This window comes from Myotis yumanensis, unplaced genomic scaffold (genome assembly GCF_028538775.1).
Source record: "Myotis yumanensis isolate MYYU_CA2020_CCGP unplaced genomic scaffold, mMyoYum1.0.hap1 SCAF_16, whole genome shotgun sequence".
In the NCBI taxonomy this organism is placed as follows: domain Eukaryota; kingdom Metazoa; phylum Chordata; class Mammalia; order Chiroptera; family Vespertilionidae; genus Myotis; species Myotis yumanensis.
In genome coordinates, this window is record NW_027223767.1 from 43,113,589 (window position 1) to 43,137,518 (window position 23,930).

A 23,930-nucleotide genomic window follows, 5' to 3' on the forward strand; every position below is an offset into this window, starting at 1 on the left:
GTAAAATTTCTATCAAAGAAGTGGGAAAGCAGGTAGAGTGGACTGGGGAAGGGGACAATTGCCTTCAAAAGAGATTTAGGTTCCATGTCTCTTCGTGGATTCACAGAACTAACCTTTGGCAGGCAAAGCCTTTCCCGTCATCGGACTGGCCGAGGTTAAAGGACACCAAAACCAGCTTCACAGGGGTGGCTCCACCTCAAGCCTTGCCTGATTTCAGCCAAATCTTGCTCTGGCTAGTCCTCCCTAGTGGCAGCCTTCTCGTACTAGTGGGAAGAGCCGTAGGCTGTTATCTGGTGTGGTATCAAATATTTAGCTGGAGAACTTTCAGAGCGCTTCAGGGACGCAGGGAACTGTTTAGATATCAGATTCTCTCCTGCCAGGTCAAGCGAACCCTCTGCTGACGAATGGCTGTGTTTCCTCAAGCATCTTTCCCAGCAGCTAGTTATCTCGTGTGCCCTTTAACTTGCTGTCCAGCTGAGAGGCCCCAGGCCTGCAGAAGCTGTTCTTCTAATCCCCATCTCAGGCTCAAACTGCTGCAGTGGGCGAGGGAAGATTGTTTACAAAAGATGAAGGCTCGCTGCCTTGCACCTGGTTTCTGTCTGGCCCACGCTGACGGGGATGAAGGATCCTTCATTTATCTCAGCTTCTCTTCTCAGGCAGCTCCCGCTGTCATGGCAAGCTTGGGCCGGTGTTTCATTCCCTGATAAGCAGCTTTCTGAGGAGCTGGGGAGAGCCACTTACAGGCCTCCATACCTCTCTGAAGTCCCCCTCCCCGGTCATGGGGAAGCAGGGCTGAATGGGGTAGGGGCTGCTAAGGGTTTAGAGAGAAGGTCAAGTGGCCTTGATTCCAGATATCTGGTGGTCAGGTCATTTGCTCTTTCTCTATTTACAGATTTTGGAAATAGGTAGCCAAATAATAACCATCTGCCCTTTTACCTGCTGGAGAGTGAGAGAGAAAGGGCACCTGCTGGCAAACAACATCAGGGACAACCTTGTTTTATGAAGAATGGGGACAGTGTAGAGAAAGGTCCACTGAGACAGACATCACATTCTAGAAGGAGGGAGTTGGTATGCAGAGTGTGAAAACCCATCCCTGAAAGCTCCTAAAGATAAAGAGATGGTTCATGATAATAACTAACATTTATGGGGTATTTACCATGCGCCCAAGCGCTATGCTAAGCATTTGATCTCATTTAATCCCCAAACGTAAATACTCTTATTATATCCATTTAATATATGAGGAAAGAGAGGCTTAGGGACATTAAGTATACAGCCAATTTGAAGAAGAGCTGAGATTTAAACAAAGGATAGCTCTGTTCCAGGGCCCCAAGCCCAGAGACCCACTGTGGGTAGCCAAGTCTGAAGGTATAGAGTTACGTGGCTACTGATGTGTGTTTAGGAACATTGGTGTCTGGTTTTACTTGGTGACAAGCTTGGTACTTGTCACCTGGTACTTGAACCTGGTGTGAGGAAGCAAGTGTAGGTGGTGAATTAGGGAAAGCAGATAGCAAAGGGTAAGTGTGATTTGGCCTCTCAGTGAAGCTGAATTTGGGGAGAGGCAGGAGACCACAGGCCTCCAACAGCCTTTGGGGTTTTGAAGAGGCAGATTTCCATGAACACAACTGCTTCCCTCTGACTTGGATAAATCCACTTGCTGCCTTCCACCTTCCTGGGAAAAGTCAATAACGCTTTGGAAATAATATGTAATAGTAGATCTAACAGTGGTATTTTCTGGGTAAAGCAGAAAGTTAATAATCTCAGTTTTTGGAATCTACTCCAAATAGTTGAATAAAGCACTGACCCTCTAGGAAGGTGTCTCCCCCTTCCTGGGACAGGTGCTTTGAGTGGCTTGGACAAACCACCACCCTCCTCTGCGTTGGAGGAACATTGGACTCGTCCACAGACAGGAAGCCCCCGCAGACGCACCTGTTGTGCTGATGATCCTGGAGAACCAGGCCGGACCGTGTGGATGGCGCAATGACGCTACGTCCCTGGCTAGCAGACAATCCTGTTGAGGAGTCTGGAGCATTTTCACTTTCAAAACTGGTGGTAATATTGGCAGCTGAGTGGAGAAGAAGGACTGAGGCCCTTAACCCAGGCTTCAGTCCCGGGAGGGCTGGTCCAGGACCCAGGAGCTCTGTGCTCCATTTTGATTCCACCATTGAGTTGCTGTGGACATTAAGAACAGGCTTAACAGTCCCTGGACCTCCTCTTCCAGAACAAGGAATTTTGCCCCATTCCTGGACATTAGACTATGACAAAGACAAAGACAAACAGGACCATTCAAAATGTCCCCTACATTCAAGGCAAGGTGGCTTTATTAAAGGTAAGTCCATGTCACTGTTCTCCCTCACCTCCTCCTGCCCAGGTCTGGGCTGCAGCCCAATCAGCTCCCAGGACCTCACTGTCTGGGGGCAGAAAGCATTGACAGAAGACCTTCAGGCTTCATTCCTACAATTGCAGCTCCTATCTGACCCCTTGAGGACAGACGGTTGGAGACAAGGGAAGATTGAGGTGGGGGAGGGAGGGGACGCTCTGTTTCACACTCTTCCAACCTGATGCCCCTGTGAGGACTGGGATGGTGACAGGCCCTGGACTCAGTGTTCAGAGCAGCTGAGTCTTGTGGACAAGAAGCAGATAAACTGCACCAGGCCTCTTAATGAACCCAGCGCCAGCTTCAGATAAACTGTCGCCACTTACTCCTCCTGGCCCTCCCTTCTCCAGGAAAGGAGCAACAGGCCTGGAGCAGGCCCTAGGCCAGTGACTGTTGCTCTCCAGGGAAGTTCCGGGTGGAGCTGACTCTCAGAAACTCTGATTAGAACCTTGTTTGATTCCCCTTTGCTCCAGCCGAATCCAACTCTCCAGGCCCAAATAGAAGCAGGAAACTAGCAGCTGTCAGAAAAATACAGATAAAAACCACTGGGGGAATGTTAACTCAAAAAACGTGTTCCCTGGTACCTCAGAGTGTGACTGTATTTGTAGATTGTTCCCTTAAAGAGGCAATTAAGGTAAATGAGGCCATAAGGGTGGGCCCTAAACCAATATAGCCGGTGCCTTTATTCAGCGGTTCTCAACCTTGCCTGCACATTAGAATCACCTGGGAATCTTTTTAAAATCCTGATTTCTGGGCCTCATCCTCCGGAAATTCTGTTTCTTTGTTACTAATGTTGTCGCCCCACCCCATAACAAAGAAACAGAATTTCCGGAGGATGAGGCCCAGAAATCAGGATTTTAAAAAGATTCCCAGGTGATTCTATCCACTGAGCCAAACCGGCCAGGGCCCCGGTGATTCTAATGTGCAGCCAAGGTTGAGAACCACTGCCTTAGAAGAAACCAACCCTGCCAATACCTTGACTTTGGACTTTTAGTTCCAGAATTGTTAGAAAAAAAAAAATCCTATTGTTGAAGCAAACAAAAAATAATGCATTTGCTTTCTTGTTTTTTTACCATTTCTCTTCCCACAGAAGAAGTATGTACATTATAAACCAGTCAATTTTGTTTAGAGATATTGAAAGCCCCATCCCAGATCAGCAGGGCAGTGGCAAAGATAAGACTAAAATCTGGGAGTATTGCCTCCCACCAGGAATTTTTTGTTATAATATTTCCCCTCCTATTTATCTCAATAATCGCCTCAATTGTATGCTTTGTGTTGGCCCTTGGAGACCTGACCATGCAGGTTCTAAGAAATGGACCATCTCTTTGTAGGTCATTGGGGCAAGCAGATACAAGCTCACTTCTTCTAGGTTGCACACTGCTAGGATAACCCTATGAGCCCATAAGAGTTATACAAAGGTTAACTAAATAGTAATGTGTGAGCAAGTGGTCATTCTTAGGAAAATTAAGAAGGCTTTTCTGAAGGCATCTGAAAGAGAGGTATATGTTTCTCATTGGGGCAATGTCAAAAAAGTGTTGGAACACTAGGATAAGGGCCAAGCCCAGGACTGGAGAGAATATGATGACACAAATCTCAAGCATATCTATTCCAACAGTTTTGAGATTCTATGGGAATTTGGCAGAAGATAGTTATAATGTGAAGGATATGATCTAGCGAAACCAAGGACCTTCTAATTTTTATCTCAATGTTTTACATCCAGGGTAAATATTTTTAACTGAAGGAGATAGGAACATTCCAATTTTTTCTTTTTGACCTAGCTGCTGAGTTTGGATGGATTGGTATTACAGTGGGGCGTTGACTTACGAGTTTAATTCGTTCCAAGACCAAGCTCGTTAAGGAGCTCTTAACTCAAATTACTCTGTCAACTCAATGCAAAAAATCTGCGGAGAGACAGCTGGTATCTCAAAAAACTCATTAGTCGGGACACTCGTAAGTCAAGGCCCCACTGTATTCTCGAATGGTTTCAGTTAAGTGAGCAAAACATGCCAGAAATTTCTCCTATTGCCCACACAGTGGCTACTTACCACAGCTCTGATCCCTTAGTAGGGCTCTATTGAATTCTGAAATGAGTTTTGGATGCTTCCTTAGCTGGTGATGCCCATTGGTATTACCATCCTTACTATTTGACTAGTAAACAATCCATAGCCTTCGACTCAAAGTGTGACCCAGGCACCAGCCTCAGCAGCATCACTTGGGAGCTTGTCAGAGGCTCAGAATCTCAGGCCCACCCGTATCTATTAACTCAGAGTCTTCCATTTAGCAAGCTCTCCACCTGATTTATATGCACATTATAATTTGAGAAGCACTTGTTCATATTACATCATCTCATTTCATTGCTCTTCTATCTATGAGGGAGGCAGAGCAATTACCTCCATTTCTTATCAGTGGAAACTGAGACTCAGAGGTCAAGCAACTTGCCCATGCTCACACACAGCTAAGTGGAGGAGTTGGAATTTGAACCCAGGTTTTTTGACTCTAGATCCTAAGCTCCGCCTACTATGCCATGATTCAGAAGGAGAGACAAACTGCTGACTCGGTGCAGTGAGTGATCCAGCCACTTCATCTCTTTGCGTTTCTGACTGTTTTTCTTATGTGTAAGGCGGTCTCTGAACGAGTGTGAGGATGACAACTTCGGTTCTCCCTTCAGTCCTCTTCTCTCCAGCCACCTAACGGCATCACCAACCCTGGCCAACTGCTTCACACGCACAGGCTGTTAGCAATAATTGCCAGCACCTGTCACAGTGCGTGGCATTTAGTAGGCACTCAACAAATGTTTGTTGAGCCAAATAGAATTACCTAGCGTTAGTGTGAGCTCTCAGCTGTTGACTACCAAGGCGCGTGGGTGAAGGGGTGCTCTGGGTCATCGTGACTCCTCCCTCAAGCAGAGAGAAACATTCAAATCACAGGTCTTCCTGACAAGGATTAGGAACACCATCTTCGTAACCTGAAAGGCAGATTTCAAAAGCAAATTCCATTGTCCGTGTCTGTCTCCTGAGTAGGACCTGAGCCAGGAGCTGCCTGGAGCTGGTGAGTGTGGAATTTACATGCTTACATTGGAAAACAGACTCTGCTGCATTTTCTCGACTGGAAGCATGGAGTGTGGGAAAAGTCAAGAGCATTGACTAAGCCCAGTTTGAAGCCAGGGGTCAGCAGAAGGAGATTACTGGGTGACTGTACTGGGATCTGCCTATAAAAGTTGGCTAAAAGTTGAGGCTTTCTCTGAGATTGTTGATACGGGAAAAACCTAAACAATCAGGCAGGGGATTTCAGTGCATTTAAACAGACACAGAGCTGAGTAGGAAACGCCTTGGTTTCGTTGCTTCTCCAAGAGAGTAGAAATAAAGCAAAGCTCTGAGAAGGGTTGAATGATTACTCTGTAAGAAGTTTTCTGATGACCTGGGCTATGAAGATGAATTCCAGTAGTAAGTTTGGCAGCATTTTAGCATCCCTTACCAAAATATAAGCAAGTTCCTTGTCTTTTACAAGGAACTTGTCGCGCCTCACTATCCCTGAGCAGGGCCCATATTTGTGGTTCCTCTACCTGAGTAGGGGTAGGGCTGGTTGTTCGGTTTTACCCATACGCTCTCATCCAGCCCTCTTGGTGTCTGGTGAAATCTGTGAGCCATAAGATAGACAAACCTATAACTCTGTCTTCCTCTGTGAGTGTCAGATCCTAAACTACAGAGGGAGTGAGCCCCAGATGCAAAAGATGCAGTGTGGCCTTTGATCATCTAAAGATTAAAGAGGCTTGGTTCATCCTCGTCCAGCTTCGTTAGTAGCCTGCACAGTGACTCTTTTGCTTCCACATAACAATCTGGGGAGGCAAGGATTAGAAGAAAGTCCTCCCTTTGCTCCTCCCTACCCTGCTCAACTTGTTTTGGCCAGGAAATCTGGGATTTTCTAAGAGCTAGATCAGAAAGAAAGACTTACCAGCTCCAAAGTAGAACTATTTTCATTGTTACCTCCTTTAATGTAATTGTTTTGCCTGACTCAGAGCTTTGTTGGGGTAAGTAGATTTCTTTCCCTTCCTGTCATCCTGCTCACTGAAATCTACTCCAGGCGATTTGCTGGTTGATTCCCTTATCCAACAAGCATGGATGTGTAGAGCACTGGGTAGTCATGGGAGAGAATCGACTTCTTCCTCTTTGTCCCTCCCCAGGTGCCCCCTACTCAGACTTCTGTCACAGCACTTACAGCATTTTATTGCATTTATTTGATATGTTTTCGTGTATCTCCACTTAAAAGACAATGAACATCTTGAGGGAAGGAGTATCTGTTTCTATCTTAAGCATTTAGCCAGGGTGTCTGGCACAAGGGAAATACTCAGTATATGGTTGATTAAATGGAATGAACAAGGAGGGTTGAAAGGATAAAGATGAATCAACCAGAGAGATCCAGGTCTCAGAACAAAAAACAGCAGATTTCAGTTCTTCTGAGTAGCCTGGGCCTGGGGTAAACTTCCAAAATGATTCCAGGTTTGGAGATTTGACCTCTTCAATCTTAACATTGCTATAGCCTCGGTGTGGTCGCTGTGCTGTTGATAGTGTCATGAAGATATTTGTCAGGACTGAGGACAGCTGTTAATATATTATCATTTTGAATGTCACAGAGAACATTTATCAGTAATAGAGCATTGCTTAGGCACTATTGCAACAATATATTTTATTAATTGATTTGTAAAATTATTGATATACATATTAGTGTTCATATTTTGTGTGAACATTTTTTTTATCCTCACCCAAGGAATGAGGATATTTTTTCCATGATTTTTTTTTTTTTTTTTTTTTTTTTTTAGAGAGCGTTGAAGTGGAGGGAGAGAGAAACATTGATGTGGCACATTGATTGGTTGCCTCCTACACGAGCAGGGATTGGACCTGCAACCCAGGTACGTGCCCTTGATGGGGAATCAAACTCAAGATTCTCTGGTACACAGCCCTACGCTCTACCCACTGAGCCACACTGACCAGGGCTCTTGTGTGCATTTTAAATAGAAATATAAAATGTCAAAGGTGAAAAGACTGTAGGAGGAAGTTCACCCTCTTCTTTTTACAAATGAGGAATTGAAGCTCAGAGACTGAGCAAGAACATATCACTAGCTAACAGCAGAGCTGGGATTAGAACCAAAGCCTTCCAACCCACAATAAAATGCTTCAAAACTATGGAGAAGATGGCAGTGGCTATGCAAAGGTTGCTTCTCTCTTATTAGGGAATGAGAGCATTTTCTTCTATTTCCTTCCAGCTGAAACATACACAGCTGTTTCGCTCTCTCTCTCATTTTTTTCTCTGTCTTACCCTCCTTCCCTTCCTATTGCCAGTATTTATTGAGCACTTACTATGTTCCAGGCATTTTGGTATGCATTCTCTCACTTAATTTTCACTATAACCCTATGCAGTAAGTAAGCCTAATAACAATTATTCTTCCCATTTTATAGAAGAGGCCCAGGGAGTTAAACAACCTGCCTCGTTGAAATTCAAATTCAATATGTCTCACTGTAGAGTCCATGTTCTTAGTCATTGCTTTGTAGTTTTTAAAAATAATTTTACACAGATTTAAGCACTGTATAATTAGGCAGGTTAGAGAAATGAACTCTTTTGCTGTAAAAGTAACCATTTTTTGGTCAAGTAGGTACCAAGCTCCACCCTATTTTGTACACATCAGCCACTACAGCTGTTTGCTATGATTTGTTTTTAATGCCCATCTCTTCCACTAGAGTGGAAGGAGAAGGGGTTGCGTCTTTCTTTTAAATTTCCAACACCTAGCACGGTGCCTGGCACAGAGAAGGTGCCTAATACATGAATAGATGAGCCCTGGCTGGGTGGCTCAGTTGGATGGAGAGTTGTCCCGTACACCAAAGGGTTTCAGGTTTGATCCTCAGTCGGGGCTCATTCAGGAGGCAGCCAATCGATGTTTCTTACATGGATGTTTCTCTCTCTCTCTCTCTCCCTTCCTCTTTCTCTAAAATCAGTAAACATATCCTCAGGTGAGGATTAAAAAGAATAGACGAATGCAACTCTGATAGAGCTCACAGGATACAAACATTAGCAAAAACACTCCGAGCCCCTGTGCCAGGGACCGGCTCCACTACATCGGCTCTTTTTGCTTGGTTTCCTTCTGGGAGAAAGAACATGCCCTTCAAAACAGAAATGTCAGTAGATAATCTTCCAATCTCTGAAGCCTAGTGTCTGGCCCATTTACTCCTTTGCTGGGTACCTTCCGGAGGTCCACGTGGAACGCTGGCAGTGCAGATGATATCTACAGAACCAGGGCCTATCGTGCCCAGCATCAGTGGGTACAGTGTGCCACACCGGAAGATGGCTTTGTTCTCTGGCCTGCTACAGACGCCTTGGGGAGGACGATGGAGGGGGAACAGGGCAGCAGTGGGGCACCCCTCCTCACTTCAGCAATACTTTGATGTTGGCAGCCAGAATCCCTTTCTCTCCCTGATGGCTTGGCCGGACCTCCCCAAGCCAGGAGTGACTTAGGTTCGGCAGCAGAGCCTCCTAGGGAGGTTATGGAGGCTTATTGGCTACTGAAGATCAACCTGCTATTTTTATTTTATTTATATATTTTTTAAAAATATATTTTATTGATATTTTACAGAGAGGAAGGGAGAGGGACAGAGAGTTAGAAACATCGGTCAGCTGCCTCCTGCACACCCCCTACTGGGGATGTGCCCGCAACCAAGGTACATGCCCTTGACTGGAATCGAACCTGGGACCCTTGAGTCTGCAGGCCAACGCTCTATCCACTGAGCCAAACCAGTTAGGGCTAACCTGCTATTTTTAAACAAGGCCAATTTCCCCCAGTCTATGTTTCCAAACTGGGAGAAGCATCCTAATATCTGGCCAGAGACCCTGTAGGGCCTGCTTTGACTTGAAACCCTCTGCATAGGAAGGTGGCTGCTTCAGACCGTGTTCACTTCCCTGGTGAGCGGATCACCTCTGCATGCTGTTTGCATGCTTCTAGTCAAAGCTGGATAGGATCGGTGTTCAACTCCCCACATCTGCTCCCTCTTCCTGCTGAGGGAGCTGACCTGGCCCAGGCCAGGCAGGGTGGGTGGCCATCCAGGTCTTCACGCTTCCCAGTGTCCAGGGGGTTCCAACCTCCCCTTGGGAGACGGCCTGCTGTTCACGACCCCTCTCCAGAAATGTGCTCTCCATGGGTAACGATATGGAACCTTCCACCAGGAGCCCCCAGGAGAGACGCAGTCAGAGGAGGCGGGGAGTAAAGTCCCCTGGACTGTAAATACATCTCACACGTCTTCTGTAAATCTCCAGATGTGTCAGGAAGGCACAAAGAAGCGAGCTTGAATTAGAGGCGATTAGAGACCGTATTCTCCCAGAGCAGGGCAAGCCTGCCCGTCAACCGCGCCCCGAACGGCCCCAGGGACCACCTCCCGAGGACGCGTACCTCCCCGCAGCTTTCCCGGCTGCCCCCGCCCCATTCGGGGGCTCTGGAGCTTTGGGAAGGACAGACGCCGGCGTTTCCCCCTTGCTCTTCTGCCCTCGATGGGATGGGAAGAGCGCTCCCGGGTGTGCCCTCAGCCCTGGGACTGGGGGTGCGAGGAAGAACCGAGATGAGGCGGCCGCAAACTGCCCCGTCGGTGGGTGATTTATGAACTGCTGAAAAGCATCTTCGAAGCTGTCATTTATCTTACAGCTCTCAGCCTAAATAAACACAGAACCCGCCTAATTATAGTTACAGTGGAAACACAACACCCAAACCTCCTCGCCAGCGCTGCCAGCCCCCATCTCCTGGCCGCCCCGCCCCGGCTCCCGTGCGGCGTCAGCCCACAGCTGCACCCTAGCGGCTGCCTCTGCACGGAGCCTCCCCCCCCCCCGCCCCCCCCCAACACACACACTTCCAGCTTGGCAGGCCTGGCCCCGCTGCTCTCTTGGCGCCCCTCATTCCCACCCCACCCCCGCCCCGCCCTCACGTTTCTCTCTTTCTCACGCTCACTGCCCATCCTGCAAAGAATTTGCCAAGAGCGAAGGCACCATGTCCATCTTGCCAGGGACCGGCATCTGCCGGACCCATCTAGTTGCAGCAGGGGCTGCAGAGGACCCTTGGCCTGGATGCTCCAACTCTTTCCCTGCCCTGGGAACTTCCTAGGGCTGTGGCCAGTGGCTCTAGCCTGGCCCAGGGGAGTCCTGCAAGGTCAAGGGAACTCTCTCTGTGGTTGACCACATCAGGAAAGGCAGAGGGGCCGCGGGGATCCTGGGTAGAGAAAGGAGGAAATTCTTTTTGTTCCTCGGTGGTTTTGTGTCCTCCCGAGGAGGAGGGGAAGCCTCTTCCTGCTCGATGATTCGTCCTCTCTTTATCCATGGCCCCGCACTTGAACTTGGAACCCTCCTTCCCCTTCAGCATGTGGGAGGCCCCCTGCCTTTGGAGACTCTTCTGTCCTGGATGTCACAGCAGAGAAGCCGATGCTTCAACAGCAATCAGGACAGTGACATTACAGGGTGGTTCTGGATGAACCATCATGGGGGCACCCTCTCCAGCTTGGTCTTTGTCCTGGGGAGGTGGGGCTTAGGGTCAGCGCTGTGTTGGGCACGGCATCAGAATAACAACCAAGGGCAGTCAGCCCCATGACTGATGGAATCATAGTCCCTTCAAACCTGCTGAAACCAGTTCCCTAAAAGTGGGAATTTCAGGGCCCAAGGGGCCGCTCAGGATGTCATCCACGTGGTGTTAGCTTACACGCTAGCATATACATTACACTGGACATATAACTCACCTCTAATTTACTGCTGTCTCTCTGTGTATGCAGGGTCCTGTTCTTGCACACACATTTGGGGATCTGATAACAAAGTAAAGGAAGGATTGCTCAAGGGCAGGTGTAATCTGAGCAGGCCCCTGGAGGACCAGGAGCCCCCCTGGAGGGTGTGGGCTTTGCAAAAAGGGTCTACATAAAGGGCTGCCTCTCACCAGGGAATGGAAAGGAGTCTTTGAGGAAAGAGGAACTTGGAGTGAGTGAGCACATAAGACAGAACAGGATGAGGAAGTAACTCTGCTTGGTCAGTAAGGGCACAGACCTGGGAATTTTTAATCCTGCCTTTGCTTCCCAACTCAATCCTGGCTGGTTCTGTCAGATGGTTATGGACTCTAGTCTCCCCTGCTTTAGTCCCAGTGTTGAAACCAGAGCAGCCAATGCCTGTGACCCGCACAACTTCGAGGGGCTTCGGCAGCTGGATTCAGGAGAGAGGCTCTCGCGTCAAGCTTTCTGAGGGCCTCGGAGGCCTCTCTGCCAATTTGTGGGTTTCTCCCCTTTCCAAAGAGCAGGGGCCCTGTGGAGCCCTCCCCCCGAGTGTAGGTGGCTCAGCTAGGCCTCAGAGTACAGCTCGAAGGAGAAAGTCAGGGCCCTTTCCAGAGTACGCAGAGGAGTGTAACAAAAGATATTTTTTTTTTTTTTTACTAGTTACACCACTGCTTATCCATTAAAGTAAGATAAAAATACCTGTTCCCTGCCTGGCTCCCAGAGCGCCAATTCAAATGAATGAGGATGTAAAAGCTCACGGTAAGAAAATCTCTCCCCAGGTAGTTCCAGATGAAAGAGCAGCTCTTTAGCACTTCCAGTGAGTTAGACAATGAGGCCTCTCCGTAGAGCCGGCTGGAGTAATCTCTGCATTTTTTATTTTTAATAATAATAAGGGGGCATCAAGCCTCCGAACAGTTGAATGATGTTCCTGAAGCCACACGTTAAATCACTCTTGAAGACTTGATTCTTTATGGGGTCGCGATAATTCAAAGAATATTTGGTTTGCATTAACTCTTTGAAGGCCAAGACAGAAGAAAAGCGCATTTTAAAATGGCTTACTTACAAGTTAAAAAAAACTATATTTTTACTAGGAAGAGGAGAAAAACTCTCTCCTGATGTTTTGTTTTGCTGAGTTTCCCCCCCCCCACCTTTTTTTGAGGGGGGGTGTCTCTCTGCCATTCTCTTCTTTCCTTTCCCCAATTCTCCCTTTTCTCCCTTCCTTCTTAACAGTCCAGTCAGCAGTTTTTGTCCCAGGATGCTTTGCTTTTTTTTGATGCCAGCCCTTTCCTGCCAGCCGCCAAGCCCCCTCCCTCCCTCCCCACTTCCTCAGTTGATCCTGTGCAGAAGCCGATAGCTTATCTTCACGCAGCAAGGAGAAAGTGAGATAGTGGGCTCAGATGCCAGCAACCCAGAGCATCTTGGGAAACCGCCTGCTGTTGTGAACAGTCCTGTCCCCCCCACACCACCCCCACCCCCAAGCAGAGATCACCCACAGATACTTCTCTCCTCTGGAAGGAGAGGACAAAAGTCAGGGCAGACAAAAGAAAAGGCTCTGGGCAGCAGAGGGTGCATCGTGTCCTGCCGTATGCTTAGCTTCAAAGGGAGTTCAAGTCCTGGTATTTTTGTCTGCTGTGCTGTGCAACATCAGAAAAGTCACTCAGTCTCTCTGGTCTCCAGTTTCTGCAGTCAAGTAGGAACCAATTACAGGGGCTGTATGTAGTCGATCTCAGGTTGAGAGCACTGGCAAGTCCTTTCTGAGGAGTGGAGAGTAATTGCCATTTCCAGTCACTTCTGTTGGGACATGCCCTCACAATTTTCCATTTCCTCCTTCTGTCACTCATTCTGTACCCCAGTGACCTGACAGGGAAATGTTGTCCCAGCAGGGATTATCTCACCTGGAGTGCTCTCAGTTTCAATTCTGTGAAACCCCGGGGATTAGAAGTACATTACTCATCAGTTCTTAATCTAATAAATATGCAAGTTTTCCCGTACTAGAAAAATATTTTCCATTCCTGCAAGGCAGTAAAACAGAGAGAAATTGCTCCTTCTTTTGCCTCAGTGTAAGTCAGTAGTTCTCAAATGGGAGTGCTTTTTCCTACCCCCGACCCATCTGCTCAACACAGATCTTTGGTGTTGTTTGAAGACATTTTCAGTTGTCATAACTGGGTGAGGGTTGCTCCTGGCTCCTGGAGGCCGGAGATGCTGCTGAAAATCCTACAACGCACTGGACAGCCCTCGCTCCCCGAATCAAGTAATTATCTGTCTCAGAATGTACATATTGAGAAACCCCGATCTAAGTCATTATTAAGCAAGGTCCCTGGTGGAGTTTTGGAGCTCACAGAACATGGAGGTGATTTGCCCTTAGAAGGCTTCCGTATAATCAGGAAATAATGCCTCTGGCTGCAGAGTCAACCTGTCTAAGAGGAGAGACATGGTTTTTAACTCCATGCTTGGGGAGTTTAAAGAAAAATCATGTAGATATGTGATATATTAAACCAATGTTTATCCATCCAGCATGTGTTTATGGAGCTCCTACCATATGCCAGGGCCTCTGTAAGGTGCTCAGAATGACCTAAATGAGTTCTCAATCCATGTACCTGGGAGGGAGTGGCCCTTTCTTCCAGTCGTGTTTCCGGTCATCACTCCGGGCAGGTTTGACCAATATCCTTGTAAATGGGAAGGAAAGGCCAAAGAAAAGGCAGTATAGAGAGGCTCTGGGGAGCTGACTGGTTACGTTGGGTATATTGGGGGCAGCGCTTAGAAAAGTAGAAGCGACACTTGTGGGAAGAAAACAAGAGCTGGGCCCTTTGCAGCTGCTCACAACCAAGGACAGAGATCACTCCCAGCGGAACCAAGGAGTACAAAGGCAGAGACGTGGAAAGGGTCAAAGCCGGGAAGCAGGCGAAGTTTACTTTTTAGGTCTGGCTTCTCTTTTTCTGCAGCTGGCACGGGGCTGAGTCAGGAGACCTGAGTTCTAGTTTCTGCTGCTCACTTGCCAGGTGACACTGGAAAGATGTCTTCTCTCTCTGGGCCTTGGTTTCCTCATCTGAAACGAGGGTTTAGTTCTAAGTGATGCCTAAGACTCCCCTTCCAGCGCTGACCCTCGAGGAACTTTGAACCTTTTGACCTCTTCACTCCAGTGCCTCAGGAGGGACCTGCTGTTCTCTCAGGCCTTCTGTGTCAGCGAAACTGCTCTGTGTAGGCTCTGAGACATTCACACAGAAGCACCTTTCCTCCCAAGGGTATTGGCGTTTCAGTTGGAATCCAGATGAGAGGGAATGAACCTCTAACTTAAGGTTTCTTTTGACTGGAAGAGCAAGGGGCTTTTGGAAGGGGGAAGGGGGAGGTGGTGTCAGCAGGGAGGAACTTACCCAAGCTGCCAACTGGCAAGGCGCTCAGCCCTTGGGTGGAGATCTTGGCATACCTCTCCAAGTGTGGCACAGCCATGGACCCACCACGCAGCCTCTTCCTTTTCCAGGGACTCTGCAGGGATGCTGGCAGCCCCTCTGTCCCTGGAGAACCGCGTTCCAGCTCAGATACCAATGAGGTCATCGAGCCCCCGGTCTGAGCTGGAATTTGGCAACAGGGCCCACAGGGCAGCTGTCTGTGGTTTCTCTTTTCCTCTGAAGGAAAGTCTGAGCAGATGATCTCCGAGGTGCTGCCTGTTTCCATGTGAGAGGGAAGCATGTGGCTTCAGATCAGTGGGATGGGAGGGGGTTGGCAGGGAGAGGCCGGGGACACACATAAGTGACATATTTTGTGAGATGAAAGATCCCAACTTCTTTCAATAACTTCCTCAAGTCTGCTTTTGTTCTTGAGAACATTTCTCCCCTAATATTTATTCATGAAGAGTTTTGTTTTTGGAGACTTTGAGGAGCAGCTGCTTTGGGTCTGAGGGAATTCACTCCACTGTGAAGGCAGCTTTTCATCTACTCGGTGCAGCCAGGCGCCTCATCAAGAAACATCAGCTCCTTGGGGTGGAGGGGCCTCCACTTCCAGCAGGATTCAAGCACAGTTGGGGAGGGCTTGCAGCGTCCTCAGCCCCTGGCCAGGCGGCCCTGGGGCCTGGGGACAGGGCAAGGACAGTTTCGGGAACACAGGGGAAGCCACATGATAGGACAGGCATCCCTGCCTGGTGACCTCATGGAGCCTATTTGGCCAACAAAAGGCTATACTGGAGGCTCTGAGAACTAGGAGTTCCAGACAGTCTTCATCTTTCAAAGGCTTATGTCTGATGGAAGAAACCAGGGCATTCTACCCACCTGAAAACAAAGTCAATGTAACATATGAATAAGTGCCCAGTGGGGAGGGGCAGGCTTGTTCAGCAGTGCAGGGGGAAGACAATTAGAAAAAGATGTGCACAGAGCGGTTTTGATTGAGGAAGTCAGGAATTCTAGAATATCAAAGTTGGGAGGGACTTTCAGTTCTGGTTCAACCCTCTTGTTTTCCAGATGGAGACATTGTGAGAAGTGACTTATCTAAAGTCTGCATCAAAGATGAGATTTAAATATAGGCTTTCTGGCCCCAGCCCCATGCTCTTTTCTCTACATTTGATCTCTAAATGTCTGGGACTCCATTACTCATTCACTTCCCAACCAGCTCCTCCTCGTGCCCACCCTTTTTTGTGTGCTGGGTTCCTGCTCATCCCTCACTGGTTCACTGCTTTCTTTGTTGATGCCCATCTGAGCAAACTGCTCTGTCATAAGCCTCTGCTATGGTCATGGAGTTGTGGACATAAGGCTCCAGATTCCACATGAGTAAGGAGAGTCCTGGGAACATGTTTGCCTAAAAAGGGGACACTGACCTTCTATAAGGAAAGAGGTAGGGAAATCAGGACTCTGTTTTGTTCTTCCCGAGGCGCTGGACCAGTTCCTCTCATGGTCAACTGTCAGTTCTTCAACCTGACACCAAGTCCCCTTCTCCAGGGTTTTATAGCTTGACTGCCTAGTTACCTTCTCTCCACCTCCCACTCCATCCCACTCAAGGACTGCAGCTTTTAACAGTGTTTGTCATTGAGTACTCAGGCATTTGGATTAATTCTCTTCATTCCACACGTGTAACTGGCTCTACTCCCCCTTCTTAAGCCCTGAACACACTCCTGATGTCATTCCAAATTCTAAAATAATGTTGAGGATTCTTGGATATCTGCACTAAATCCGGGGAAATGGGAGATAATAGTAATTGAGATCACAGGCAAGGTAATGAAATAAAAATCGATTATGAATCAAGCTGTCTGGCTAGGCTTTTCTGCTGCCTTGCTGTGTGGTTTTGGGTAAATCCTCAACATCTCTGTACTTTAGTGCCTTAGTTATCAAGTGAAAAAAGGCTTCCTGGCTTATTGGCTTTTATGATATGTTAAAAATCAAATGGGAGAAGAGATTTAAACTTTTTCTTAATTTAAAAGAATATTGAAAAAAAAGAATATGACAACTAAATAGCATCACTTTTAGAATCCCCCCCCCCCATCTCATTTTATATATATAATAGAGGCCTGGTGCACGGATTTGTGCACTGGTGGGGTCCCTCTTCCTGGCCTGTGGGGATCGGGCTGAAACTGGCAGTCCAACATCCCCTGGGGAGTCCCGGATTGTGAGAAGGTGCAGGCCAGGCCAGGGACCCCACCGGTGCACGAATACATGCATCGGGCCTCTAGTATGCATATAAGATCTTTGGTTAATCTCTTCCCACCCTCCCCCTCACCCCTTCCCTGTGAGATTCATCAGTCGGTTTCATGTTTCCATGCCTGTGCATTGAGCATCTGCCCTCGGTGGTCAGTGTGCATCATAGCTACCAGTTGAATGGTCCAACGGTTGGACAGTTGGACATATAGCATATTAGCCTTTTATATACTAGTATATGGACTAGAGGCCCTGTGCACGGATTTATGCACCGGTGGGGCCCCTCGGCCTGGCCTGCAGGGATTGGGCCGAAACCAGCTCTTCGACATCCCCCGAGGGGTCCCAGATTGCAAAAGAGCAGTTCTCGGGTGACATACCCTGGAATCGGGCTCCCTCCTCTCTGGTTCTAGGTGTGTCACCTGAGAACTGCAGCTGCCAAGTCACTGCAGCTCAGCAGCTCCTGTGTTGAGTGTCTGCCCCCTGGTGGTCAGTGCACATCATAGCTACTGGTCGGATGGTCAAATGGTTGACCAGTTGGCCAGTCGCTTAGGCTTTTATATAGAGAGATAAAATATACATTTTAAAAATAATCTTCCTTCATCAATGTCCTCTGAGATATTTTGGTCAGCAGCTAACTGCTAACCTGAGTCTGAATTTCATCTCCTTTAATATCTTCTTTTCCTGGGAGAGGGGGCTGATGAGTAGTGTCATAACAAAGGATAGGAACTGTAATGGAGGACCTACATAACCCAGAAGAGTCTCAACAACCTCATGTTGAGTGTGAAGACAAAAACAAGGGAAGTAGCAGTAGGACAAGGTTCTGGTTCACCATCCAACAACCCTCACCCATTTGGATGTTGTGAGGATTGAGTTCAGATTGGGTTTGACTTATAATTAGAGTCTAGGTTAGGATCAAGTTTTGAGTTGGGGTTTTAGTTAGGTTAACATTTTGAGTTTAGATTCAGGTTTAGGTTATAGTTAGTTTAGAGTTAGGGTTGGGAAATTAGATTTAAATTCATATTTAAAGTTAGAGTTTGTATTAATTTAATTAAGAATTGAGGTTAGGTTAAGGTTAGGGCAGTGTTTCTCAATCTTGGCACAACTGACATTTGAGCCTGGATAATTCGGGGGGTGGGGGGGGAGCCTGTCCTGTGCTTTTTAGAATATTTAGCAGCAACCCTGGCCTGTACCCACTAGATTCTAATAGCATCTGCTCCTATCCCCATTGAAGGAACCAAAACTATTTCCTGACGTTATTAAATGATCCTGGAATGGGGGTGTGGATTTCCCCTGGTTGAGAACCACTGAGTTAAGATAAGGATTAGGGTTAATGTTAGCACTATGTTAGAGTTAGGATTTGGTCCTGGGGTCAGGTTATGTTTAGATTTTGAGTTGGGTTTGAAAAAACAAGGTTTTCTTAGATAAGGTTTAGAGTTAGGGTTAGGAAGTTATTTAGGATTAGAAGTGAGGTTAAGCCTCAGGTCAGATTCAGTTTAGATTTAAAGTGTGTGCACTGGTTATGTTTAAGTTAGCACCTTGCAGAGACAAAGGCATTATAGAAATATTACATAATGGCTTTTGTGTCTCTCCATTAGCATTACTGGGAAGTGGTTGTAGTACTTAGGGCACAGACTGCAAGGAAAAACCCTCATACTGGGAAGCTTCCCATAGAACCCTGCTGAGTCTGTAGAAAGTGACTTTATTATGGCCTTCAAGTCTAATGAGGTGATTATTTGGGGCTGCTCCTTATCGCTCTGTGTGACTGCAGGAGACTGGCTTTTGTGTACACATGTACTGGCATACACACTGTTTGTGCCAAATGCCTATCTATATCATGTTGCATATCTTATTTGCATGCTACCGTCACAGAGACACTCATGCCTAAGGTTAGGAAATCACTGCATACTGAGAGCTCCCCTTCTGTCAAATTGCTGCAGGTACAAGGAAGCCAATCTGGAGGCAGGAGTTCCTAGGAACAGTACAGCAAGATGACTCAAGGACCCCAGCTATGGGAAGATCTTGGAGCTGGAAGTCAGGGCACCAATCCATTTCTCACCTTTATTGTTCTACTGTGTGTGGAATTGCAGGTAAGTTCATCTCCTTACCTTAGGTTTCCCATCTGTAAAGTAACCAGAATAAAACGTACACGAAGCCCTCCATCCATCCCCAACTGGATTGGGGGATGAAGTTAATTTCAACAAGCTCTTGAAGTGTTTGGAAAGGAAGATGCTACGTCACCCCAGAAGATTTTCATTAGCCTGTTTCCAGAAGAAAGGTGTGCACAGAGCTTCTAGCTCAGCATCTGAGTGGTGGCTGGAGCCTGCCAGGGCCTCCATCTGCCCATGTCAGAGAATACAGGGGAATGGTGGTGCCAGAGGCAGATGCAACAGAGAGGGAACTGTGCTTCACCAGCTTGTCAACATGTCATTAGGGTGTTCCTGTGGGAGCCAAGAGCAGAGTCAGGAGGCAGGAGATGTGGGAGGGAGGGAGGGGGAAGCGCAGGGAGGAAGAGAGAAATGGAAGGGATGAAAGGGTCCATGCCAGTACCGCATTCATCCCTGTCATGAGGAGAGCTCTATCAAACCAAGGCCAGGCCTATAAATCAGGCCATAATTAGTTGCAAAGAGAAAGCTTTAACATCCTCATCAAATTGATTAATACATCTTACAGCTCAGGACAGGCTGGCCCTGCTTTGGAGGAACTGCAAGCTCGCCCAGCTGGGTGGCAATGGAGTGGGGAGAAGAGACAGCTCTAGCTGTGGCAGCCCCGAGTCAGGTGAAGTCTTCCCCTTTTGAAGGCTTGACAGGTGGCAGGCAAGGCCAGTTCTTAGTCCAGGAGAGCATCATGGGCCTGGAGACTGGATGTTCAAATGAATGTGCTGGTTTGGCCAGGAATCAGCCCTGACACCTCTGGCAAGTTATTTTTTTCTTCTAGGTCTCAGTTCCACCATCTGTAAAAGGCACATGCTGGACCCAGAGGCACTTTGATTAGTTCTAGTTCAGACATTGATTGTCTATGAGCCCAATGGACAAAGACATTTGGAAATCATGGCCAGTGAAGACCTAACTGCAGGTTCAGTTTCTAGGATATTCAATGAGAGGCCAGGAGTTTGGAAAAAGCTGACATTTGGTCTGCCTCAGGCCTGAGGCTACCAAGCATTGCCTGTTTGTCCTTTTCTACGGAGCAAATACCCTTCATCTTTCAAGGCAGCATAGAGAGAAAATATATAGATCAACTTGAGTTCCCATCCTGGCTCAACCGGTTATTAGCTATATATTCAGGAAAAGTTACCTAACCTCTTCAGCTTCCTCCTCTGTAAGACAGGGATAATAATGTCCACCTTGCCGGGTCATTATGAGTAGATAAGGTAAATTATATGTATACTAGTATATAACGTACTCAGCTAAGAGCACAGTAAGTGGTCATCAGGTAATAATTAGTATTATTATTGTTCAGATGACTCTTTTTAAAAAAAATATATATTTTATTGATTTCTTACAGAGAGGAAGGGAGAGAGATAGTCAGAAACATCGATGAGAGAGAAACATCAATCAGCTGCCTCCTGCACACACCCCACTGGGGATGTGCCTGCAACCAAGGTACATGCCCTTGGTTGGAATCGAACCCGGGACCCTTCAGTCTGCAGGCTGACGCTCCACCCACTGAGCCAAACCAGTCAGGGTGTTCAGATGACTCTTGATGTCTTAGTAATGGCATCTAAATCACACAGACTCTACAAAAGTAAAGGCCAGTAAAAAAATAAGGCTTTGGCCTGGGTAGGTGGCTCAGTTGGTTGGACTGTTGTCCCATACACCAAAAAGTTGCAGGTTCAATTCCCAGGCCAGGGCACATGCCTAGGTTTCAGATTCGATCCCGGGTTAAGGTGCATGGGTGGGATGGTCGATTGATATTTCGCTTCCACATTGATGTTTCTCTCTCTTTCCCTCTTCCTTCTTCTCTCTCTTAAAATCAATAGAAGCATATCCTCAGGTGAGGATTTTTTTAAAAAGTAAAGCTCTGATTGCCACAGGATATAACATGAATAGGTAGCATTTTTGTATGTAAAAAGCATTGGACTTGAAGTTGGAAGGCATGGGTTCTGACACCACCTTCGCAACTTATGAATTGTTTGGCGTTGTGCATGATTCTTTACTTTTCTGAGCCTTGCTTTTCTGAATCAGGAATGTTTTTAGCATCTAATCAGATACTCCTTTAAATGATCCTTGTAAAATAGAAATCATTACTCAAATGTAAAGAATTTTATAAGCAATGTTCTGAGTATCAGTCACTCTTGTCTGCTACTGACTACTCTGGAGTTCTCTGGAAGAACAAATGAAATAGGGTCTTTTCAAGCCCCTGGGACATGCTCCATTGCTTGAAGGGGTCCTTTGTTCTTATGTTTTCTAGGAATCACACTTTTCTTGTTTCCAACATTAACAAAAACTCTGACCTAATTGCTTATAATAAACTAGAGGCCCGATGCATGAAATTCGTGCCAGAGTAGGCCTTCCTTCCCCCGGCTGCCAGCATCGGCTTCCTTCTAACACCGGAGACCTGGGCTTCCCTCGAAGCCCTGGCTTTGTCCTGGAGGACAGAAGGATGTCCAGAAGGACGTCCGGTCTATTTAGCATATTACGCTTTTATTATTATAGATGAAGATCCTCTATTTGGTGGTTTGGGGCCACATGCAGGTTGGTATAGTGATATTATCTTAAAATCCATTCTTTCTTTCTTTTATAATAATTGAACCGTTGGGCATATGGCTGCTCACATAAATATTTCCCAGTCCCCTCTTGTAGTTAGGATGGCCACGTGAATAAGTTCTGAGTAATAGAATGTAAGCAGCAAGGATATGGGCCACTTATGGGCTGGGACCTTAAGAAATGGGTGTGACTCTTCTACATTTTTTATTATTCCTGGGATCTAGAACATGAGTGTACTCTCAGTCTAGCTTGGATCAGGCAGACAATGACCACCATAGAGGATGATGGAAAAGCAAGACAGAAGGAACCTGGGTCCCTGAATGACAGCATGGAGGAAAGCCTCCTGCCCACCTGGAACTCAGGCTGTTCTGTCAGAGAAAAACAAACTTCTATCTTCTGGGCCACTGCGTTGGAGGAATCTTTATTATAAGAATTAAATCTTTCATCACAACTAATTATTTATTTGCATTGCATGTCCCCCAGGAATCCAGACATTTTCTTACCCATCCCACTCTCTCTAGGCACCACAGCAGCAAACGTGTAAAACACTTTCCATTTTTAAAGATACATTAGGAGAGTCCACTGCTCCTGTTGTATTTGAAGGCTGGGTCTGCATCTAATTCAGAGTCATCTCCTGCTAATAATTTTATTCAGAAGCTCTCTATCCATCTATACTCAAAACTACCCCCATAAAAATAATCAGTTCCATTTCCTTGTTCTATCCTGCCATAAAAATAAACTTACTCTGTTCCTGGAAAGCAGCTGCAAATAGAAGACCAAAGGGAGAGAAGATGGAGCAGAAAATACAACTGTAGGTGGAGGTCATGTGGACCCATGGGAATCTGAACTCTGACCCTGGGCCAGGTGAAGAAGCAGGAAGGGCTTAGTGACCACAGACCTGGAGAAATGGAACAGAGGTGCCCAAATGACTCATCACGAGCCTCTGGTAGAGGAATTGGAGTTTTCAAAGTCTGCATACTGCTTTCTTATGCCTTTAATTCACAAGAAGACTTGACCCTCCTTGGTCAATCCATTGGCTTCCTCATCAGTTTGCCATCATCAGTCAAGATTTTTACAAAGCCTAGGACATTTAGGCTTCCCTCCTGACACCCACCCCTCCCCTTTTGGAATGCGGTCCTGGATGGACTCAGAATTGCTCTTTAAAATGCTTAACTAAACCGATGGTTTGGAATGTAAGAACTGAATACTCCCTTTCAAAAGCCAAGAGCTATGTGAATCTAGCAGACCTGGGATCACAGGGAAGAAGAGAAAATGAAGGAAGAACATCATGCCAAATAGCCACAGGTGGGGGCCAGAGTGGGGAGGAGGGCTGGCCTCACTTTGTCACACCACTGGCCTGAATCATGGGGCAGGGCCAGAACGGAAGTGCCAGTTGCAAATGCTCCCACCTCATCTCACAGCTCACCAAATATTACGGCCTCACACATAAAAACCAGAGTGTTAAGCTGCCAGGAGTGTTAAACTCAAGGAGCTGTGACCAGAAGCAGGTGGGCCCTGGGGATAGGAGTGGGGAGGTGGTTGAGGTAGGCCAGCAGCTCCCATTAGGCCCTGTGGCTCTCAGTCAGCCACTGAAACAAAGTAGAAAACTTAGTTCTTGCCCCGAAACCCACCTCTGCCTCCTGCCTCTCCACAGTGAGAGCATTTAGAGGAGTCCCGAGCCTCCGTAGCAGGAGCAGGGCCACCTCTAAGCAGAAAATAATTGCTTTCAAGCCATATAAATCAGTGAAAATTAGTGGGAGTCGAGGTAAAAATCCATCCCCTGCCACTTGGATGTTTGAGCCAAGGTTCTTCTGTGATTTAGAGCTGTATAATTAGAGTGATCCGATCTCTCTCTCTCACCCCCCTCCCCCATCCTCCCTTCCCTTTCCAGATAAAGTCCTCTACCGTGAGGCAAATTCCCACTAGTCACCAGCTCCTCTGTTCAGAAGCAGGTGTGTGCACCTGTCAGCACAGCACCTTGATGGATCTCTGTGCTCTCTTGGTTTACCTCCTCCCTGCCTGCCCCTTAATGAACAGTCCACCCCAGGCTATGTATGAGTTGTGGGTGGGGAGCCCACATTTTGAAGAATGTTGCAGAAGTAGAGATTTGTGACTGCTTGACCCCAAAGGAAATTTGGCATCATCCTAGAGGTGGGGGAGGGTGTGCTGGAGTAATCAGAACTCTTGACCTCTGACCTCTGAACTGGGGAGAAGATTGATAATGTCATGGAGGTTTCAAGCCCCAAGGCCTCTGCCAGATGAAGAACATAATCCAGCAGTTGATGGAAGTGTGAGCTGGGATCCAGGGAGGTTAGGTGCCTGGATTTACCCCCAGAAAACCAGGACTCAGAGGGACAGCACAGTATGGGAAATGAAGGTAGAAGTTAGAGTCAAGAGGGACTCTAAATCCCATCTCTCTCACTCAGCACCTAGTTGAACTTGAGCAAGTTTCTTA

General features: G+C 47.1%; 1 protein-coding gene across 1 annotated transcript in view; it reads left to right on the forward strand.

Moving 5' to 3' along the window:
• Window positions 1-5,345: 5,345 nt before the first annotated feature.
• SKAP1 (src kinase associated phosphoprotein 1) overlaps window positions 5,346-23,930 on the forward strand; it is a 304,194-nt gene continuing 285,609 nt past the window's right edge. Inside the window, exons 1-2 of the mRNA XM_070393189.1 lie at window positions 5,346-5,422; window positions 18,710-18,859. Of these exons, the coding sequence (XP_070249290.1) occupies window positions 18,781-18,859 (79 nt within the window). The 5' untranslated portion in view covers window positions 5,346-5,422; window positions 18,710-18,780. The remainder of the gene's footprint in view (window positions 5,423-18,709; window positions 18,860-23,930) is intronic.